Source organism: Narcine bancroftii, chromosome 2, assembly GCF_036971445.1.
Source record: "Narcine bancroftii isolate sNarBan1 chromosome 2, sNarBan1.hap1, whole genome shotgun sequence".
Classification (NCBI taxonomy): Eukaryota; Metazoa; Chordata; class Chondrichthyes; order Torpediniformes; family Narcinidae; genus Narcine; species Narcine bancroftii.
Genome location: NC_091470.1, coordinates 111,341,337 through 111,353,217, shown reverse-complemented (window position 1 = coordinate 111,353,217; position 11,881 = coordinate 111,341,337). Strand labels below are relative to the sequence as shown.

The 11,881-nt window shown below is 42.7% G+C and overlaps 1 protein-coding gene across 1 annotated transcript; it reads left to right on the top strand.

The window, feature by feature from the left end:
• Window positions 1–1,312: 1,312 nt before the first annotated feature.
• Window positions 1,313–5,222, top strand: LOC138752921 (E3 ubiquitin-protein ligase MARCHF5-like; the record flags this gene model as incomplete). The annotated part of the gene is made up of 2 exons (XM_069915533.1): window positions 1,313–1,531; window positions 4,102–5,222. Coding segments are annotated over 2 exons (378 nt in total), but the record flags the coding sequence as incomplete, so codon positions are not given.
• Between the last annotated feature and the right edge of the window lie 6,659 nt (window positions 5,223–11,881).

The window sequence follows — 11,881 nt, the reverse complement described above, 5'->3', positions numbered from 1 at the left end:
TTCTTAAGATTCCTTTTACATTCAAGTATCTTTCAAACATCTCCTTAACTCCATGCTTCTTATATCTAATGTACGCCTCCCTTTTTCTTTCGAACCAAGTTTCCAATATTCCTTGAAAACCACGGCTCTCTCAAACCTTTTGCCCCTCCTTTTAACCTAACAGGAAACATAAAGCTTTTGCACTCTCAAAATCTGATCATGTGATCATGTGAGGAATGTTTTTTTTGTTGATGCGCAGCAAGATGTTATGCATTGTCTGAAAGTGGGGGGAGCTCTTTAACAGCAGCAATTTAAAAAAAAATTATACAACTTTATGAATGAATTTTCTGAAAGGTCACGGGAGTGAGAACATTTGGATAGGAGGAAAGTTCAGATGAGGAAATCCAGAAGTTGACGATAAGGTGGCAGGGAAGCACTGTTGGCAGGTTTAAAACAAAATTACACTGAGCAGTAATCAAGGTAGGGCTGGAGGAGCTTCAAGAGAGGGCTATACTTGTAGAGTATAACACAGAGAGAGACCCATTGAGCAGAACCCTCTATCTCGTATGGTTATTCACCTTGTGGAAGGGTCCAAGAAATGTTGTAATAAATCTTTACCTCCTCTGGATGCTGTTTTTACTACAGTCACCATGTCTAGACTTTCATACTGTAACTGAATCTCAGATTTCAGACTTAATGTCAATACATACATAACATCACATCCAACCCTGAGATTCTTTTCCTGTAGGAGGCAGAATCGCCATTTATTGGTTGTGCAAAAAAAAATGACAGTGTACACGTCAACAAATAAAGGAATGTAAACGACTGTGCAACACAGAGGAAAATGGAACATTAATGTACGAGTCCTTAATGAGTCTGAGTTTGTCGTTGAGTCTGACAGTGGAGGGGGAGGCAACTGTTCCTGAACCTGGTGGGGCGAGGTCATGTGGGAGCACCAATACAGTTTTCCTGATGGCGCCAGCGAGAGCAGAGCTGTGTGCTGGGTGGTGAGGATCCTTGATGATTGGTGCCGCTCTCCGACGGCAGTGTTCCCCGTCGATGTTCTCTATGGTGGGGAGGGTTTTGCCTGCAATGCCCTGGGCTGTGTCTATTACCTTTTGCTGAGCTTTACGCTCAAGGGTCTTGGTGTCCCCGTTACCAGACCATGATTTCTCCAACTTTCATTCATTTGCTGCAATCCATCTACTATTGTGCCATTTACAGCTCATGGCTTTGGTCTTCAGTTGAAACACAAATTTCATTGTTGCCATTTAGATTATAGGATGAATATAATTTTCAGTTATTTCAAACTTGGTTCCAATAAAATCTTTAACAGAGATGGGGGACATCTACCTGCCTCACCTTGATATTTCTGCCTTGTTCAGGTTTCGGATGTCCTGTTCCTCGTATACCTGCCGAGACCAACTATGGGAGTGATCACGCGTCCATCTCTCGCATCCTATGTGGCGCACTGGTCTTCCCAACAATATCCAATTTGGTTGGCAAATTAATATTCAGCAGCACGAGCTCCAATTTGCAACGAACCATCTTGGTAAGAGTATAATCTCGTCTTTCTTATCCGCCTCTTTGAAGTTGCTAGTTCCGATTCTACCTGCTCCAAAGTCCTTCGATCGCTTTGCATTATCCTCTGCTTAAATATAAAACAAGACTAGTTTGAAGTTCTGCGGTGATTTGTGCCTTCTATTCCTAAGCCAATCTCTGCATCTTTAGCACCTGAATGTAGCCCAGTGCCAAGGGTTGTATGTCCTGTGCTGCCCTGCCCACAGGGTTTTCTTTAACAATGTTCAACAGTGTGAAAGACCAGACGGTTCTCTCAGTTGCTGTCTAAAATATCCATCCTTGATCAACATCACTAAAAGTACATCAGCTGGTCATTTACCTCTGTTAAACTTGAGTTTATGCAAAGCAATCCATTCCTCCAAAAGACACCATTACAGATGTCCCTCAATATGATTCGGCCCCAAATAAATTCAAGAATTCCAGATTCTTGGTTGCATCTTTTTAGCAAGTTACCACTGCCTATCTCTTCCTTCGAGAAGTTGGGAGTTTCTGAAGTCCTGTTGGCAAGTTGAACATAAGAAACATGGGAGTTAACGCAACATTGTTACAGCGCCAGCAACAGGGGTTTGAATCCAGCACTGTCTTCAAGGAGTTTGTACCGTGTCTGTGTGGGTTTCCTCCAGGTGCTCCAGTTTCCTCCCTCCCTTTAAAATATACCAGAGTTGTAGGTCAGTTGGGAGTAATTGGTCAACAATGGCTTATGGGCTGTAAAGGCCTGTTACCGTGCTGTATGTCTAAATTTTTTTTTTTAATTTAAGAATGTGCAATCAAGTTCCTCAAGCTGACTTCACCATTCAGTGTTATATAAGCAAATCCAATTGTAACTTCAGCATCACCTTTTGACTTATTTGAATCTCTATCTCGCACCCACTTTTCAGCACAATTCCTCATTATTCTATCTCTCGCCATTGAATCTAGATGCAGATTTGGTTACTTTCACTTTGGAAATAAAACATGTTTGTGAATGTTCATTTTTATTGCACTGGAGATCACAAAAATAGATTATATCTTTTATATAAAAAAAAAGGTATGTGATGGGAAAATTTTAATGTGACTTTTGTGATTAGCAGTTCAAAATCCATAAAATACACCCAAATGTATTCAGGAAGCAAAATCTTCAATGTCCATTGTTGCCTTTGAATCAACTGACTTGATAAACTGTTTAGACTGATCTTGGATATGAACTATGTTTGGGGCAGACTGGCCAAGGACAGTACCATTGACTTCGAATGGCGTCAGCGAAATAGGGAGGTTTTCTGAAAACAGCAGTTAAGGTAGAACGGAGACCCAGGCAGTGGAGGTGCTGCCTTGCATCTCCAGCGAACCGGGTTCAATCCTGACCCTTCAGCTCTGTCAGTAGAGTGTATCCATCTTTGCCCCAGGACCACCCACCTCCCAAAAATGTGGAGGTTAGTAGTTTAATTGACCACTGTAGCTAGCTGCAGGAGTATAGGTGTGAGTGAGTTGATGGTAAGGTAACAAGAATAAAATGGATGAGGCTTGGTGGCTTGCACAGATTCAATGGGCCAAAGGGCATACTTCTGAGCTGTTCCTGTATGATCACCTTTTCTCATAAACTAGCCCTTTATTGTCAAGTTATTAAATGAACTGAATTTTACCAACTCCAACTTTGCAATTTGAATTTGCAACCATTAGGCCTTGTTAATCCAGTCATTTGTGTGGAGTCCAGGAGCAGTTAACCATTGTTTTTGGATTCGGCAACTTCTGGTTGCTTCAGAATACTGCTCTCCCATGGCAGTGATAAATTCATGTGGTTCCATCCTGTGCAAGCCATTACTGAGGGAGAATGAAAGGCAAGAGAAATTGGCCGTAAACACTCTGGTTCACAGACAATAAAGAGTCAGCAAAATTCCTGCTACTAATTATAATCATGGTTTCTCTCGGAGGAAGTGTGAGGAGTGGCTGTCAGGTAAGGTGGTGGTTGGATTGTGTGATATTACTTCAGTGGTTGAATTTAATTAGTTGGCTCATCAGCCACGGAAAGCTTAATAATCTTGAATTATAGTTTTTTTGTTGAACATTACACACCAAACTTGCAACTGGTTTTCAAGATCAGTAACCGGTATCAAAAAGTCACAAAGCAGAAACCTTTATCATTTCAAACTTCTAGGGGTGTTGATGAAGAAGTTGGGAACAAAGGGGTGGGGGATGAACTTTGGAAGGATTACAGAAGTTTGTCAGGATGCCTGACAGATGATGCAGAAAAAATTGTTAAAAATGTTGGAGTGGTGTTTGAGAGGGGGTGGGGGAATGTTAAATAAAAACAAAGGGATTGAGCAGTCAAAATGGGGCCTTGGATGTCTCAGAATGCCAAGGGAGGCTCTTCTGCTTAAAATCCTGTGATTCTAATGGCTATTTTGTTGAGGTATTGGAGGATTGGTAGCATGTTAATAGGAAATAATCTGAATTAAGAAAATTCAGCTGTACCATGGTATATTTTGTTCATGTGCTTTGTTATTCTGAACACTCTCTCTTTCTCACCCCCCCCCCCCCTTGCTCTCTTTCCTTTGTATATTGTAGGGAGGAATTGCCTTTGTTACAATCAAAGGGGCATTAAAGGTTTACTTCAGGCAACAGCAATATCTCATCCAAGCGAACCGCCGGATTCTCAACTACCCCGAGAGGGGAGAGAGTCAAGAAGATTCACAAGAGGCTTACGAGGACTCTGGAAGTGACTAAAGGGAGGGGAATGATCGGCTGCCATCCAAGCAGCTGCTGCACTGACACAGGCCTGGTGTCATTCCATCTCTGGATCGCTGGAATTGCCCTTTGACATCATCCCACTTGAAGCAGTGCTGTGGCCACTTTCTCCGAGGTTCCCACCCCAATCCGGCTGAGTTTATCCATCCCATCATCTCATTAATGGGCAGACATTTGCCCTGATTTTTAACTGTTTTTTCCTTAAATTGCTCTTTTTAAAAAAAAAAATCATTGATTAGCCACAGAACTACTGCCACAATATAGCTTGGCGGCATAATCTTGAGCAATACCAATCTCGAGTTGATGACTGGGCAGCCCTGGTCACCTTCTCTAAGGGGGCTGGTCCTTCTTGCCTGAGATTGTGTATGTAGTGCCCAATTCTATTGCAATAAGACCCTTTAAATCGTGCAATTTTCCAGCCCTGTCCTGAAGCTTACACAGCAGTCCACAAACAGACAGTGTTCAAATTTCAAGGAGGAAAGAATTGGCGAGGTTACCCCACCACCTCCAGTTGCCAGATTATGGTGGAGTTTTTTTTGTCTTAACCAGAGAAAATAAAATCGCAACAAGAACACCATTAAGGTTGGTGATTAACTGGAGCTATTCCAAATGTTTTCACAGGGAGCATTTTCTGTGCTGCCAAGCAGACTGCTCGAAGATTCTGAAGTCTGCCTGGTCTTGCCCTGTGGGCATGCACAATAGATCTGTGCATCAATTGAGCAAATTGATTTTGTAAATGTTTTACAAGCAGAATATTGCAGATTGACAAATTTATTGAATCTCCATTGCAGTTGCTTCTCTTTATCTGCAGAAAATTTGTATGTTTTACTTGCATGCTGACTTGACCACTATAAATGCTGAAGATTGTTTATTATTTATAAAAGGCTATTTGGAATAATTAAGATGGGGGGGGGGGGAAAATAAGGATTGTCAAGAAGTTTTATGTAATTAAAGATGCCACAATCTGAATTGTTATGTTTGCTGGTAAATTTAATTCAGACTAAGTCATTAGGGTTAAAAATGAAAGTGATTGAAGTGAAAACTCAATCCTGGTGAAACTCGGCAGGTCAAAGTGTATTTTGTATAGCAAAGATTCCTAACCAGTTTCAGGCTTGAGCTCTTCATCCCAGTATGAACAAAATGTAGACAGATGCCTGAACAAAATGGTGGAGAGGCAGGGGATGAGCTCGGTCCCACAGGTAAGAGGTAATATATAGGTGGATAAGGGAAGGAGGGCAGAGCAGGAAATGGGGAGGGGGGGGAAGGGCTCTGAATGAAGAGGGAAGAGGGTGGAGAGCTGGAGGAAAGAAAACAGGAATGGGAGAGGGAGAACAGAGAGTGGGCTAGTAGAAATGGGAGGTCACTGTTAATGCCATCCAATTGGTAAGTGCCCAGATAAAATATTAGGTGATGCACCTCCAATTTATGGGTGACCATGAGGCCATGGATAGACATGCCAGCGTAGGAGTGAAATGGTTGGCCACTGGGCAATCCGTCATTGATGCGAACAGAGCGAAGGCGCTCAACAAAGCGATCTCTCCCAGTCTGTCTAGTATCTCTGATGTAGAGAAGGCTACACGGGTGCAATAGATGACACACAAGTTGTGTTGCTTCACCTGGAAGGACTTGGGGCCATTTCTCAAGCATGCAGATGACAGTTATTTTCTCCAGCCACTATCGAGAGCTGTAATGGATGCAGCAGGAGGTCAGAGTACTCATTTCTTGTCTGGAGGAGTCTTGCTTCATTGGTCATTTGTTCAGTAATTATTATTCAAACTTTGTTTGATAGTACCTTTGCAGTGAAACACAAGTCTGCAGGCACTATGATTGTAGTAAAAGCACAAAATTGCTGGAGGAACTCGGCCAGTCTAGCAACAGTCATAGATTGTAAATATATATATAACCAAAGGTTTGGGACTGAGCCTTTCACCTGGGCCTGTGCACCTCCCTCTGTCACTGGATCCTTGACTTCCTCATCGTAAGACCACAGTCAAGAGTACATACATATGTGACATGTGATTCTTTTTTCCTGTAGAAGAGGCAGAACTACTGCTTGTTGGTAAGTGCAAAAATAACCTCCTCAATGTGCATGTAAACAAAGAAATATAAACAATCAGTGCAATACAGAGGGAAGAAAATTAATAAAGTTGGCAGTAAATATAATATGGCAATTTAGCACCTGACAATAAATTCTGATTCTGAAGATGTTTTATAAATGAAAGTTGTTAAACTCCAATGAGGCACATATTCTTTCATTGCTTACCTATTGCAACACCAATGGAAGTTGTTCAGTCCCACCTTTCAAAATAATTAAAGGACAAGATATTCCTTTGAGGTTCTAAAAGCCAACACCTGAGATGAGCAGCAGGGGTTAGCATCGCAGTTACAGCATCTGCGACCAAAGGTTCGAATCTGGCCCTGTCTGTGAGGAGTTTTTAGGCCTCCCCGTGTCTGCGTGGGTTTCCTCTGGGAGCTCCAGTTTCCTCCCATCCTTCCAAACGTACGGGGTTGTAGGTCATTTGAGCGGCACGGGCTCGTGGGCTAAAAGGTCCTGTTTCTGTGTCGTACATCTAAAATTATAAATTAAAAGTGCTCCCTCCAAGGGTGACCAGAGAAGTTGATGCTATTAAATTCAAAGAATAGGCTGATAGATTTGCCAGGAGTAGCAAAAGGCCAGCAGATTGGGTGTCTTTTAGAACTCAGCAATGAAGGAAAGCATTGGCCAAGAAAGGTAGGATGGAAATAAAGACAACAAGAAATGTGAACTGTCAGAGTTCTATGACTATATTAAGGGGGAATTGTGGGTACGTTGCAGGATGAAATGAAATATCTATCTACCTTGTATCTACTTTCATAGAAATGTGGCAGAAATAACAATGAACCAAGGCTGGAGCGAGAATGACAAACTAAAGGAAACCAGCCTTTGTGTAAGAGAGTTGATGAGACAGAAAGATGATAAATCCCGAAAACCGATGTACAGTAAAACTCTTGGTATCCAGCACCTATGGGGATTGGTAGATGCCGAAAAAGTGAGTTTTCCAGTTGCTTGAGACTACATGTGTGAATGGAGAACTAACAGCGAGGCGTGCCAATTTTAAACATTCGTATTTTTTACCCATTTATTTTCTGCTATTTTTATTATCTTTTTTTTTTGCTTTGAGGTTTCTGATCACTTGGAAATTTATGTCGTTCAGACAAAGATGTGGTGCCAGAGTTGATGCTTTGACTCCCTGACTGCTTGTAACAAAAGAGAACCCACTATTGAAGAAGGGAGAGTGGAAACGGAACTCGTGACCTGCCCTTATTTCTTAATAGGTGACTTTAATTATAGATACATATATTTGTTTTGAGTCTTCTTTGCCTTTCATTTAAATCAGGGCTCATCATCTGCCTCAGCTCAATTTTTCGGCACTGTTCCTTGATCCCTTCATTCCCTTAACATCCAGAAATATATTGATCTCTATTTTGAATGGACGTAATGATGGAGCCACCTCCGTCTGCAACGTGGAGAATTCCAAAGATGCACTGAAGAATTTTCTCATTTCAGTCCCAAATATCATAGTCTTGTTCTGAGACTTGGGTTCTCAATCAGGGCAACCATCCACTCACATTATGAAACCTTCAGTGGGATTAGTTGCAATCGACTGATTTCTTAGTTGCCCTGATGGTATTGGAACTGGTGTGTAAGGATTAATGTGAAATACGAAAGTCTGCTGACGTTGTGGTTGTGGTACACACAGCAGATGCTGGAAGATCTCAGCCAGTCTCGCAGCATCCAGAGAAGATAAAGATATATTACTGACGTTTTGGGCCTGAGCCCTTCTTCACAGTAGAAAGGAGAAAGCAGGCGGGTGTCTCAAAGACCTGAGAGAAAGGTGAAAGAATGGGATCAACAGGCAAAATGTGTTAATTGGATATTATAAAAGGAAAGGTTAGAATTGATTATTGCTCCGTTAAAGGGAAAAGGGAAGTGAGAGAGGAAAGGAGACACAGGGACAAGGATTGCTGGGGGTGGGGGAGGGTGCTTTTAACAGAAACTAGAGAAGTCAATGTTAATTGGAGGGTGCCCGGGCAGACTGCCTCCTATATGTGAGTGGTCACAGACTGGCAGTGCATGAGACTATGGACAGACATGTCAGCATGGGGAGGGATGGGGAACTGAAATGGGTGGCCACTGGGAGATCCATGCTATTACAGCAGATAGAGCTGGGGTGTTCAACATGGCATTTGCCCAGTATTTCTGATGTAGAGGAGAATATCCCTGATATGAGGATTAATGTCCGGTAACTCTAGCTGCTGGTCCAACTATGCTATTGTTCTTTTGTAACCCACATTCAGCTTGGGGTCAGATACAGAAAAACACATTTCATTAAATCTTGGTACAATCTTTAGCAGTAGTTTTTTTTACCAATGGGTTTGCTTCTTCACACAAAGGTAATTTCAGATTTGCTGTATCACTTAGGAAGTTGGGGAAACATTAAATTAACTTTAATTGATGCTGACACATTGCGTTAGTTCAACTGACTTAAACATTTTTTATCGTTGATTTTAGTTTGTACTTAGCATCTGATGCCTCTCGTGTCAGTGTCCAACAATAGTCGGGCAGCATTGATTGATTCCAGTTGCTCTGATACCACTTTTCTATGGTCGCAATGTCCTAGTGAAACCTTTCACTGAGCTCATCAATGACTGCACCAAGATCAACCGGGAAGAAGTTCAAGTGCGAAAGCAGAAAATGAATTTTCAATGACATACTGCACTTCATGGTCTTGTATGCTTGAAGTAGACTTAAAATATGTCAAGAAATCACAAAATAGGTTATGTTTGAAATGTGATAGGAGAATTTTAAGGTGATTTTTGTGATCAGTAGCCCCAAATCCATAAAATACACTCAAAAGTGTTCAGGAAGCAAAATCTTCATTGTCCAGTATTTAGTTTTAAAATCGGTGTTCATCTCATGCAGCAAATATCTTGGACAGCCTGTGTAACCCTGGTGATGGCAACATGAAAAATTCTATTTCTGCTTTCTGGGGACTGACTGTGTTGACTTGAACTATCCCTGATTTGCCACTTCTGCAGAAACACAAATACTTGGCTTTGTCGTACAAGTGAGATCAGCCGTAACCACCCTGACCTATCTCAAACTTGTCTGCACTTTCTACTGGGAACTCCAACTTGATCCCTGCCTCCTATCGAACTTCAATCGGCAACAATTTGGATTGGACGGACACTTTAAACCAACCAAGGCTGTTTCACCATCAGTCCATTTTTCCTCTGTGTGTCGATTCTCAGTGGCTGCCTGCTCACGTAGGAGCGGCATGGCCGTACAGCGCCAGCAGCCCGGGTACGAATCCGGCACTGTGTGTAAGGAGTTTGTATGTTCTCCGGCGTCTACATGGGTTTCCTCTGGGTGCTCCGGTTTTCTCCCACCCTTCAAAATGTACAGGGGTTGTAGGTTAATTGGCTGTAATTGGGTGGCACAAGGTTACCATGCTGTATGTCTTAATTTAAAAAAAATTAAAGGAAAAATAAAAAATTTAAATACCACTGGCTCTCTTTTGGAAGTGGGGTCACTGTTGTACTGGAGGAAGAATGGTGGGCACTTTTAACACTGCAAGATCCCACAGAGTGGGGTCAGGAAGTCTGTGTGATGTTGTTAAGACCAGCATTGCATGTGAACTCAATCAATGTTTGCTCTGCAAAGACTGAATTGTCCCTTTAAAAAACAGTCAAAGAAGGCGTGTGCTGGAAATGGTTCGGTCAGATTATTGCATAGGCAAACATCAGGAAATGCATGGTAACTCTGGTGTCACACAGCTGCTTGCTGGGAGCTGTAGTTTGAAGTCATTTCCCCTTTTAAAAATTAAAGACTACATCCCCCAGAAGGCAGTGCAGGAGTTATGTGGCAGCCACATTGCAGCAGGATGTCCAAATTTTGATTGATTGATGGGCTCTTGATAATTTGTTATTGTAGCTGTGAATTCCTTGCTGAGGGCAGGTGGGAATTCTCCCAGCATTTTAACAGTCAATAATAACAGCGTGGATTTGCACTGAGCTCACCATTTCAAACAACCTCTTGCATTTTCATAGTGACTTTAATGACTTCAGTCAATGGGAGATCGGTTTGCTGAACGCCTTTGCTATGTGCGGATCAGTGACAGGGATCTCCCAGTGGCCAACCACTTTAATTCCGTGTCCAACCCCCATGTTCACATGTCTTATCATGGCCTCAAACTATTCCACAAAGACCACCCATAAATTGGAGGAGCAACACTTGATTTTTCGCCTAGGCACTCTCTAACCGGATGGCATTAGCATCGACCTCTCTGGTTTCTGCTAGCCTGCTCTGCTCCCTCCCTTCCCCATCCCTCTGCCTCCTTTCCTTCAGCTCTCCACCCCCTTTCCTCCCCATTCACAGAGCCACCCCTCCTCTCCCTGTTTGCCCTCCCCCCGATCCACCTATTCCACCTGCCCCTGCCTCCACTACCATTTTGTTCGGGCGCCTGTCGACATTTTCCCAAAACTTGATAAAGGGGTCAAGCCCAAAACGTTGGTTATGTATCTCTGTCTTTGCTATATAAAGTACCCTGTTTGACCTGCTGAATGTCTCCAGCATTGTGTTTTTACTTTAATTGCATTTGTAAATTTTTGTGTTTTACTCACAATCCTTTTGAAATGTTGTCATGGCTGTAATTCAGGAAGCGTAACTGCCAACATGGGCACAGAAAGCTACTGCAATCTGTTTCTTTGTATATGTATCAACGTCAACTTGAGGTAACTCCTCTGACCTTCCTTGAGGCATAAGAGAGTTGCATTCACCTGCAGAGCATAAAGTTGATTTATTGTCAGAATACATACATGACATCACATATCACCCAGAGATTTTCCTGAGGGCCAGACACAATGACCATTTTCCCTACTTTCATTCTGATGCTTGCACTTGCACACACCTCCTCCATCACCACTGTTTTGAACCCCAAGCCGTCCTTCCAAGTGAAGCCATGCCGCAGTTATGAATCTGTACGTGTTACTTACTGCATTCGTTGCTTTCAATGCACCTCCTCTACATCGGGAGAATAGACGTAGACTTGGAGATCATTTTGTTGTTCACCTTTTCTCTCCGGTAACAGCAAAGACCTCCCTGTGGCCAACCACTTTAATTCAACACCCCATTGCCACACCGACATGCCTGGCCAGTGCCTCATACACTGCAAAGTTTTGGGCTTTCTGACACTGAGTGCAATTACTTCGAGACAAGGTGGGGGGATATCAGATGGCTCATAAGGGAAACAGGAATATTCAGTTTGGAGAACACAGGGGAGGTTGGGTGTAATTGGCAAGGATACATCAATCAGTGGGCGCTTCTGAGGTGAGAGCAAATGGCCAAAAATTCAAGAAGAGCTAAATCCTGCATCGATGGGGTAACCAGAACTCAAAACATGAATGGGAATCATAGCCATTGAATGTCAGTATAGAGTTCAGGAGCCCAGGGCACTGGAGTTAACAGCGTGACATTGCTCATTCCCCCTGAAAACACCTGTTCTTGCTCGGGTGCAGTTGTCTTGTTGCCTGGTTACCCTCCAGGCCTGCTCCCCTCTCA